Source organism: Phaseolus vulgaris, chromosome 1 (genome assembly GCF_051622355.1).
Source record: "Phaseolus vulgaris cultivar YP4 chromosome 1, ASM5162235v1, whole genome shotgun sequence".
In the NCBI taxonomy this organism is placed as follows: Eukaryota; Viridiplantae; Streptophyta; class Magnoliopsida; order Fabales; family Fabaceae; genus Phaseolus; species Phaseolus vulgaris.
Window position 1 is genome coordinate 24581866 of NC_143498.1, and position 10539 is coordinate 24592404.

Below are 10539 nucleotides of genomic sequence, written 5' to 3' on the forward strand. Positions count from 1 at the left end.
GAAGATGTTATTCTTATCTATACTAATCTTAAGAACCCTTAAGATTTTCTTAACTCGATAAAGCTATTTAGTTTTGTTTTAATTAGAATGTCTCTAAAAACTTTTCTCATATATATTGAATTTCTTTATTTCTCTTTAAGTTTATGATATTTGTAAAAATTGATTTAATAAAGTCTTGTTAAAAGTCTAATTTTATCGCACTCTCTCCAATATAAGATATACGTCTTTAACATATATGGTGAATAGTATAAAAAGAATATATAATCTCTTATGAATTATACAATTATTTATAATTATAAATTATACTATCATCTATTTTATTATATAATAGTAAAGATAAAATTATCTTATTAAAACCTAGCAGAAAAGAAGTAATCTTTTTTTTCTTATATTTTTAAAAATATAATTAATAATGATATTGGATAAAAAAGGATAATTTGGGATACATTATGTTGTTGAAAGATATATAAACTTAGTTTTATCACATAGATAGTTTGTTTTGATTATTATTTTTTAATTTTAAAATAAAGTTAAGGGTAAAATAAGAATATATTATTACATATAAAATAAGTTAAGGGTAAAATAAGAATATAAACTTTATATACTATTACATATAACACTAGAAGAGTTATAAAAAATTATATCCCTATATATATATATATTAAAAGGCTTATAAGACATGTAATTTAAATTTTTTTTCAATATATTGTGAATAAGTGGAGGAAATAATTATGGAAATATAAAACAAAGTTTTGAAAAGAGGAGGAAAGAAAGGTAGAAATCCATATAATCCCCTTAAAATCTTCTTATCCGGAAAGCAAAATAGAAAAAGAATTGTGGCGGCTAAAAAAGAGGATATAGAAAAAATAAAATAAATACATAGAAGAGTATCATGTGAGAGTGAATGTGATTGATTCCTAAATCCTAATCAGAAAAAACCCTAGTGCCACCTTCTGCACTGCACTTGAGAAATCGCCGATGGGGAAGAAGCGAAAGGCAGCACCCAAATCTTCTCAATCCGCTGAGCCTCCGCTCAAGCTTCACCAACCTGAACCCCAAATTGCGCCACCCGAGTACGAGGAAGTCGAAGAGGAAGAAGAGGAGGTAGAAGAAGTAGAAGAGGAAGTAGAAGAAGAGGAGGAGGAGGAGGAAGAAGAAGAAGAAGAAGAAGACGATCAAGAGCAACAACAACAACAACAAGACGACGACGACCCGATCGAGAAGCTTTTGGAACCTTTAAGCAAGGAACAGATCGTGAACCTTCTTAGCGAGGCGGCAGCAAATCACCGCGACGTGGCGGACCGGATCCGCAAGGCCGCTAACGAGGATCCCGTGCACAGGAAGATCTTTGTGCACGGGTTGGGGTGGGACACCACAGCGGGAACCCTAATCAGTGCGTTCCGGCAGTACGGAGAGATCGAGGACTGCAAGGCCGTAACCGATAAGGTCTCCGGCAAGTCCAAGGGCTACGGCTTCATCCTCTTCAAGACGCGGCGCGGCGCGCGCAACGCTCTCAAGGAGCCGCAGAAGAAGATCGGCAACCGTATGACGGCGTGCCAGCTGGCGTCCATCGGCCCCGTCAGTGGCAGCCAGAGCCAGCCGCAGGCATTGCCTTCCTCGGCGCCGGTGCTGTCATCGTCGGGTTCGGAGTACACGCAGAGGAAGATCTACGTGAGCAACGTCGGTGCGGAACTCGATCCGCAGAAGCTTCTGGCGTTCTTTTCACGGTTCGGGGAAATTGAAGAGGGACCTTTGGGGCTGGATAAGCTAACCGGAAAACCGAAAGGGTTTTGTTTGTTTGTTTACAGGAGTGCGGAGAGTGCGAGGAGAGCCTTGGAGGAGCCTCATAAGGACTTTGAGGGGCATATTTTGCACTGCCAGAAGGCGATTGATGGGCCCAAGCCTGGGAAGTTGCAGCAGCAGCAACACGGGAACGTAAATGCCCAGGCTCAGCGGACCCAGTATCAGAGGAATGATACTGCCAATACAGGTGGTGCGTATGTTGGTGGTGCTGCGGCAGCACAGCCGGGGCACTTGATGGCTCCAGCTGGGCCAGGGATTGGGTTTAACCAGGCAACGTTGAATCCGGCATTGGGGCAGGCGTTGACGGCCCTCCTGGCGTCGCAGGGGACGTTGGGGCTGACGAATTTGTTGGGGAGTATTGGAACGAGTGCTGCGGTGAACCCTGGTGTGCCTGCTTCGGGGGCTGGAGTACAGAGTGGTTACAGTGCTCAGTCAAATATTAGTCCCGGTGTCATTGGAGGATATGGAACCCAGGTGGGCTTGCAGGCTTCATATCCGAATCAGAATCAGCAGATAGGGCAGGGTGGTTCTGGAAGAGGGCAATATGGTAGTGGTGGTGCGCCTTACATGGGGCATTAGGTATGGTTTTGTTGTGTGTGCTTGGTTTGTGTCTTTGATGTTTGATTTTGTTTTCCTGCTTGGCATTAGTTTTATCTGTTGGGTACTGTATTATCATATTGGAATTGTAACTGGGAATGTGGAGTAGATTTTGGAGAAAGTGAAAGCAAGGTATTGGTTTTTCCTTTTTTGGTATCTTATACGGTGTTTGACAGATCGGAAGAAAGTGGGTAGGTGAAAAAGAAAAGAAGGGAAATAGATGAGGAATAGCGTAGAGATATAGGTTGTTTGATTTAAGTAAGAGTAATGGAAGAGAAAAGTGTTAGTTAACTTTTTTGAGATGATTTGGTTTCAGAAAAGAGAAAAAAGTGGAAAAGAAACTTTTCTTCACTACTTGGAATTAATTTTTTACATTTTGTTACATATACATTCCTTGTAATCGATCATGATATATGCCATAATTGATTATATGGGATCCAAGGAGACTAAAACATCACACAAATAGTTCTATCCTTTGGAGAATTGTAACTGGGAATGTGGAGTAGATTTTGGAGAAAGTGAAAGCAAGGTATTGGTTTTTCCTTTTTTGGTATCTTATACGGTGTTTGACAGATCGGAAGAAAGTGGGTAGGTGAAAAAGAAAAGAAGGGAAATAGATGAGGAATAGCGTAGAGATATAGGTTGTTTGATTTAAGTAAGAGTAATGGAAGAGAAAAGTGTTAGTTAACTTTTTTGAGATGATTTGGTTTCAGAAAAGAGAAAAAAGTGGAAAAGAAACTTTTCTTCACTACTTGGAATTAATTTTTTACATTTTGTTACATATACATTCCTTGTAATCGATCATGATATATGCCATAATTGATTATATGGGATCCAAGGAGACTAAAACATCACACAAATAGTTCTATCCTTTTCCTATTTGCACCAACAAATATTTTAAACTAATTCCCATGTATATCTGTACCAAACCACTGAAATGCCCTTCTATTCAATCTCTTCCCTACCCACCCTCACTCTCATTCCAGCGTATTTAGTCACTACCAAACAGGGCACTAATGCTTATATTGTCAATTTTCTAGTGTGGCAAATAGGATATATTGATTGCATGACATGAACTCAAATTGCTTATTCTTTCAGGTAACAATAGTAGCCTCTTGTGATCTAGAATTTATATCTTTCTGCTGGAACATGATGTTATAGTGTTCATTCTCATTTGTTGATTGGATTATGGCTGTTTCTATCTATGTCATTGGACATGGAGGATGAAGCAATTAATTTAGACAGTGTAGTGGGAGGTCTTAGGAGTTGGAATGAGGAGTGTAGTTGTGTAAATCTTTTTTGGTAAGTAAAGTAGATAAAAGAGGTGCAGGAGGAGTTGAAAGTAACTAACTGAGAATAAAGAATGACGGTGAACTGGGGATAGACCAGATGTTTGTAGTTGACATCAATGATTTATATAGTTTTTCATTCATAAGCGTTCTTGTTTATTCCTTGCTTTTTCTTTTGGATTCTCTTTTTCTTGTTCATAATTCCTCTATGCTTGACCTTTTCACATCTTTTGCTGAGTGTAGTCCTTTGTGGGACTGTTATAGTCATGTTAATATTTTGTATGTTGAAGTTCCCATATTCTATATGGAGAATACATCCTTTCTCTATCACCTCTAGCCCTCTAATATAGCCTATGTGTAATTGACTGTGTTTGGTTTTCTTTTTTTCTATTGGATTAAGAATGACCACTTGGTCGGGCAGCTCTTGTTGATTAGTATAAAAACATGGTGTGTTCTACAGCACATTGTATAATGCTTTATATCCACGGTCTATTTGTAGAAGCTTAGAATGTAACTTTTGTGTGTTTAGTAACATAAATTTTTGTCTGTTTTGATTAAAGTATATATCTTTATTACCTTGGATCAACTATGGAATGGACATACAATAATACATAGATGATAAAAGAAATGTGATTTCCTTATAATTTGATTAAGAATTTTTAATTTTCAATTATAGCAACAAAATGCCGCAGGTAAATTTTTTGGCGTGTTATGAATATTTGCAACAGAGGAAAATGGAAGTGTTAATTTTGGGGATAGATTGTCAAATACTGATTCATGTTGTCCCTTGAATTTGGAATAGGGCCATACATAAGAGGTTTGTGTCTAATTAACACTCTTTGGATTGTTGGTTCTCAATTTCTTGAGAACAAAGGGGATTCGGGTTACTTATTTATTACCTGAAATTCTGGTTGGAAGTGAAACAAAAAAAATTCAAGGTTATTGCATATATGTCCTATTTGTTTAAGCAAGCTAATAAAAGTTAATTCTGTGATACATCTTTTGTTTATATATTTTTTCTAGAAGCTATTTGTTTTAGCTTGTGGAAACAAAACTCTGAAGCACTTTATGAGTCCCATGAAAAACTTACATATGTATTATAATTTTGTGGTACATCTTTTGTTTATATCTTTTTCCATAAGCTATTTATTTTCTCTTCTGGATAAAATCCCCTGAATAACTTACAAAGTATTATAATTTATTTAAACATATATTTTCAGTTTTAAAAATATTTTCCATATAAAAGAATCTCAAACAAATGGACCCTTAAAGATATGCTTTTAGGAAGCTAATATATAAACTTTAAATGTTCCTTGGAATTTCTGTTGGATTCTGCATAACAGCATAAGCTTAACTGTTCATACTCTTTTTTTCTGCCTATACTGTTCATACATGCATGCATATTGTGAATATTATTATATTTTAATAATTTGTTGAATGCATGGTTTTTAAATTTGAGATTTTCCCAAGGAGGGGGACACAAATTGTGAATACAATGTGAACCAGTGCATCCTACCTAAACAAAAATAGTTTTTAAACTTAAACTATTTGTGTTTTCAAATATAGCATAGATAAGAAAAATTACCCTTAAGTTACTGTTAATATTTAGTGAAGCTTTAAATAAAAATGCCTTAGGTCACATGCGACCCAGAAGTGTCAACAAGTTAAAGTTACAATTTAGCAACTTGTTAGATAAAAGTTTAATTTCTTCACACCATGTGAAGTAAAACACTAACAGAAAACAGCCTAACCATTAGACTTCTATTGAGAAGTACAATTGGAGAGCAAAACAGAGGAACAAAGAAATTGAAGTAATGTGTAGAATAGAACAGCAAAACAGCAGGTGACTTGTGAATGTGAAGTCTGCTATATAACCATTCATGAATGTGAAGTCACAACAAAGAATAGAGGCTTGGGCTGCCAGTGTGAGAGAGACAACAATGAAGATAAGATGATGGACTAAGAGAGGATTGAGTTGAGAGAAGGCGATGAGCTCAGTCATATCTTTCATCTATGCCTTGGGTTGTAGTAGCGAGCCACCCAGCTTAAATGTTAGTGTCATGCATCAGTGCCTAATTTTGTGGACTATTACTGATTCCAGTTTCATGTTTCCCCAGACATCCCATGTCCGACCAGATAGAAAACAATGTCTGGATGAGGTCTGACGGAAGCATGAAATTCCTAGTCTTTTTCAATGTTTTTTCGTGTCTATGTAAAAAAATATTCTTTCTTGGTTTTCTCACGGTTGCAAACTTTTTTCTGTCCTATATTTCCTTGGTAAGTGATTTTCTCTATATTTGCAACAGTTTTTTTTTTTTTAAAAAAAACTTTTCCAACTGTGATATTCTCATCACCTTGAATGTCAGAATTTTGATCTTGGAGTTTGATTTTCAATAGTTCTCAGCCAATTTTGCTAAAGCGTGGTTTTTGGGCCCTTCCATTTTTTTCCACTTAAATTGTTTTTCATGCTTTTTTATTCATTTTTGCAGATTCCTCATAAGTGCATCAGTATTTTATTACTGGCCTGGTGATTCTTCTGAAGTTTAAGGAGCTGATGCAATTGGCGTGTTTATAATGAAATGTTACAATTATCAGAACATTTAAAATATCAAATGGAGTTCTGTTTTCGCCACCTACGTTTTCTTCTTTTCTTCAGTTTCAAAATATTGTAGTATTTTGACAGTTTATCTTAAAAAAACCCTATGGAACTGTTTTTGTATTGCGAGTTAAAGTTTTATCTGGATTATGAGGAGCTTGGGATGCTGAACAAACTATATTTTGAAATTTATGTTTGTGTGGACCATTGCAATTCAACTTGGTATTCACAAGTAGCTTCATAGTGTTTTCTATGATTGATTGATACTGTTTCCCTTTGTTTTTTTATTATTTTATTTATTTCTTTACAATTTCATTCTTCTTCAACATGTGATCATCAAAATGAAATTTCATTGTATGTCAAGTGCTTTTGGTTATTAATATCTCATCCCCTTTAAAATATAGGTTAAACCCAACATATCAAGTCGTTTTTTTCTTTTTCTTTTTATTTTACTTCTGATAGCAGTATGTGTATCTAATCTTTGCAGTTATTTTGCAGGTTTGATGGCCATATGCTTTAAACAATGCACCAATAGTGTTATTTGATTAGATTAAAAAGAATAAAATAAACATATCCTTTTAATTTGTTGAGAATGTTTGTATTTTGTTTAGTTCTCTGAAGCCTTTCTTTTCTACCTTGCAACCGAAAAACACACAGGGGTCCTCTTTTTTCTCATTTAACTTGAAATTGTCAATCTTTCATTGTCATTGCCAAGCTTGTTTAAAATTGTTTTTTGAAGTTGTCAACGCTGTGGATTTTTGTTTTTTATCAATTTGGGGTTTTTCTCTGGTCCCAGCGATATGTCTGGTAAATTATTTTATTTTATTTTTCAACTAAAATATGAAATGTTTTGTTCCTGTAACTATCAGAAATGTTAAATGGTTGTACGAGGCTTACGATTATAATTAGTATCATGTTTGTTAATTTATATATGGTGCTGCCCCGAACCAGTCTTCAAAATGTTTCTTCCAATATATGCTTCATGAATTCTTTATTCACTCTTGGATGTTAAGAAATCCTTTTTAAACTTACTGTAGTGTGGTTACATTCGGAAAATCACATTTTCCTAAAATTGTGTTTTATGGATGTTTAATTTTCTACTTAAATCTTCTTTCTGAAGAGATGAAGTCAACTTGTAATACTGATTGATTGTTGTCCTGCTTACTGTCAGTTGAATAGGTGGCTTTCATGGACTGGAAGGTATGGTACAGTGTATTGTGCTTCTATGGTGTATTGTGCTTCTATTGTGCTTATATTGGACAACTTCGGTGTGAGAAAAATAAATTCTGGTGATACTATAACTCTTTTTGTTTGGATGCTGCATTCAGTATATTGAATATAACTAGGGGCATGTTTGGATGAACTTTCTTACGGGATATTTTATGAAAGAAAAAATAAGAAAATAATGTAACTAATTTCTGAGTTAAAATTAATTTTATGTTAAAAATTAAAAAATTATTTAAAGTATGATAGAATTGGTGTAGATTGATTATAGTTTACAGATATGTTAATATTATTTTATTTTTCTTTTATTAGAGTTTATTTGAGAAATTAAATCAAATAGAATTTACATTACCATTGAAATTTGTAGGAGATGCCTATTTCATTCTTTGTAAATTTGTGATGTTATTGCATAGTTGTTTTTCTTTTACTGCTGTGGACTTGGATTAGCTATTTCAAATTAGATGATGATCCTATTTTTGAATTTTTAACCATAATCTTCGTAAAAAGTTATAGGTTTCTAAGGTAATCATCGTGCTCATGACATATGGCATTATCTTTCATTTCACTTTTCTTTTTTCTTATATTTGTACTCTGTTCACACTAATCAACTCAAAATGACGTGTAATTCAGTCATATCTTCTTTGCCTTAAACTAAGTGTGAGATTTCAATAGGTATACTTCTTGGGCCGAAGGGTCTTATGTTATTTTGGATTTTATTATAATATATCATTTTAAAGATTTCTTTTCTTTATTATAGTAGTTTTACAAGATTTATATTTAATAACTTAAAGTTTATTTATATTCTTATAACATCAAATTTTTTAAAATTTGGAATTTTAGATTTTATGGTACAGCATGTTTCAATGGGATCATGATACCCTCCGTTTAAAGTGTTCTTAGTTGGATTTTTTTTTATCTTTTGTCACAATTGTTCTAATAATTTTAATTTATTTGTCAAATTGTATAAAGTTATATTTTGTACCGTAAATCCATATTTTTAAATGAACTAAATTGTATTTTATTTTGTCAATTTATGGTATGTTTTTATTGAATATCTTGATATTTATATTAAATTTATAATATTAGTTTTTATAAAAATTAAAATCTTCCAACAGTCATGCTTAGGGATCGAACGTGTAATTTTGATCTTTGATACAATATTATTATATGTAATACACTTAAATTGTAAATTAAATCTAGATAAGTTTAAAATTGCTTAATTTAAAACAAGACAGCTTTGTAATTCCATTTTTTATTTGTAATGCTTTAGAAATATGAAATTTACACCATTAACAGCGTTGATATTTAATAAAATCATTTATTAAAACAAAATATTGAAGTTGAACTCAATCTAGTTGAAAAGTTTTAGTAGCATTATTCGAAGTACTGCATCCAATAATTTTTTTTTTGTTATCTTCTTGTAATTGGTATGCTAATATATATGCTCTAAAGAAAAATGGGAGATCGGGCATAATAAATGTAATTAAAAGCCTACATTTTATCTACAAATTCTAAGATTTGTCGTAACTCATAATTTAGGTTTACTTGAAATGCAGATTAAAAGATCGATCTTCATCTTTCTGATATCACACTCAATATAAACATATTAGTGGTATGTTTGTACTAGTGTTACACACACCGTTGTGACACTATTAAATGAATATCATGTAATAGATTTCAACGTTAATTTTTTATTATTTTTTGTAAACTTAACCTTCACAATTAGATGAAGCCCTAATAGTATTCGAAACACTCAAATTTCTCTCTGCACCTCATAATTTCCATGTGTTCTTCATGAGCGGTTAAATGACACAAATATCATTAATGTATAATATATATTTTTAATCTATTTTTTCTTTCTTTTCCCTTCTTAACTTTGTCTTTTCCCTTTTATGTGGTCGTTGTTCTTTCCTCCATGCCAGTGTTGCAAACCCAGTATTACCACACATATTCTCGCTATTAGGAATTGTCTCCACCACTCAATTCCCTGCCGGTGTTATCATAAAGGAATAAGGTTTGTTTTCAAAAACTTCCTTTGCTGATGTGTTAGTTATATTCTCGGATGACTATTCCAAAAAAAAAAATTAATTATTTGTTATTGTTGTGCAATATCAATTATAGATAACTTACAATGGATTGGTATCTACTTTATAGAGAAGTGGCACAAGATACCAATAGTTTCTATTTTCTTATAGTTGAAATGATGATCACACTGATGATGTTTCGACACTGTTTCATATTCCTATTGTGGGATAGTTCTACATATACTTCACGTTGGATGCGACTATAATTACAACAATATTGGTTGAATTGCTAGGCGTGCACATAGGTGATGTTATGATAAAGATGAGACATTGTTATGGTGCACACAAGGTCTTGTTTGGCTTTGTAAGGTTATAAGGAGTGTTGTGTTCACCATAGATGAGATTGTAATGGCTCATTTTTGCATCTTACGAGATGTACAATTTTTGTTAACAAAAAGTGTAACATAAATTAGTGTGTCATACTTGGGTATCTTTAGTGATTTATAGATGTGTGAAGAATATTCCTGGGGAGTTGACGCATTGAAACACATGTATGATTGACTAAGAGATACTAATTTTACCAGTATGTAACATTTTTACAAGTAAATAAATTATTAATTTCTTAAAGTTACATTTGTTTTCATGTCCTTTTTGTAAATATTGTTGTTTTGTTACTAGCAATTACTTAAAGGGAAGTTATCTGCTCTAAAAGAATAACCTTCTAAGTTTTTTAAGAGTCTAAATGAAGTAATCAATTTCACAATATCAAATTTATATGAGACAACTTATCAATTTCATATGATATTTTGTTCCAAAATTTAAATTCCAATTTTGTAAGTCATAATCACTAGTAAAGTAATGGTAACAATGGCTACAAAAAAATGTAATACTTGATATTATGATACATTTAAATGAATTAAGTATGGACTTAAAAAAATAGTGCAAGATTAATTTTTAAATTCCACAATCTAGAAGTACAAATTATATTTTAGATTACACAATTTGA

At 32.9% G+C, this 10539-nt stretch overlaps 1 protein-coding gene and 1 long non-coding RNA gene across 3 annotated transcripts; both read left to right on the forward strand.

Moving 5' to 3' along the window:
- Positions 1-764: 764 nt before the first annotated feature.
- LOC137813756 (UBP1-associated protein 2A) lies at positions 765-7648 on the forward strand. 2 transcript variants are annotated; one of them, XM_068616171.1, is made up of 2 exons: positions 765-2382; positions 6179-6520. In XM_068616171.1, the coding sequence occupies exon 1, from the start codon at positions 979-981 to the stop codon at positions 2380-2382; it is 1404 nt and encodes a 467-aa protein (XP_068472272.1). In that variant the 5' UTR covers positions 765-978; the 3' UTR covers positions 6179-6520. The 2 variants fall into 2 exon arrangements, with proteins under 2 accessions (XP_068472272.1, XP_068472273.1); XM_068616172.2 differs by lacking the exon at positions 6179-6520 and adding an exon at positions 7457-7648 and having other exon boundaries at positions 809-2382.
- Positions 7649-9431: 1783 nt separating this feature from the next.
- On the forward strand, positions 9432-10164 carry LOC137813757 (uncharacterized). The gene is made up of 2 exons (XR_011081504.2): positions 9432-9523; positions 9631-10164. It is a non-coding gene; the product is annotated as an uncharacterized LOC137813757 (long non-coding RNA).
- Positions 10165-10539: the final 375 nt, after the last annotated feature.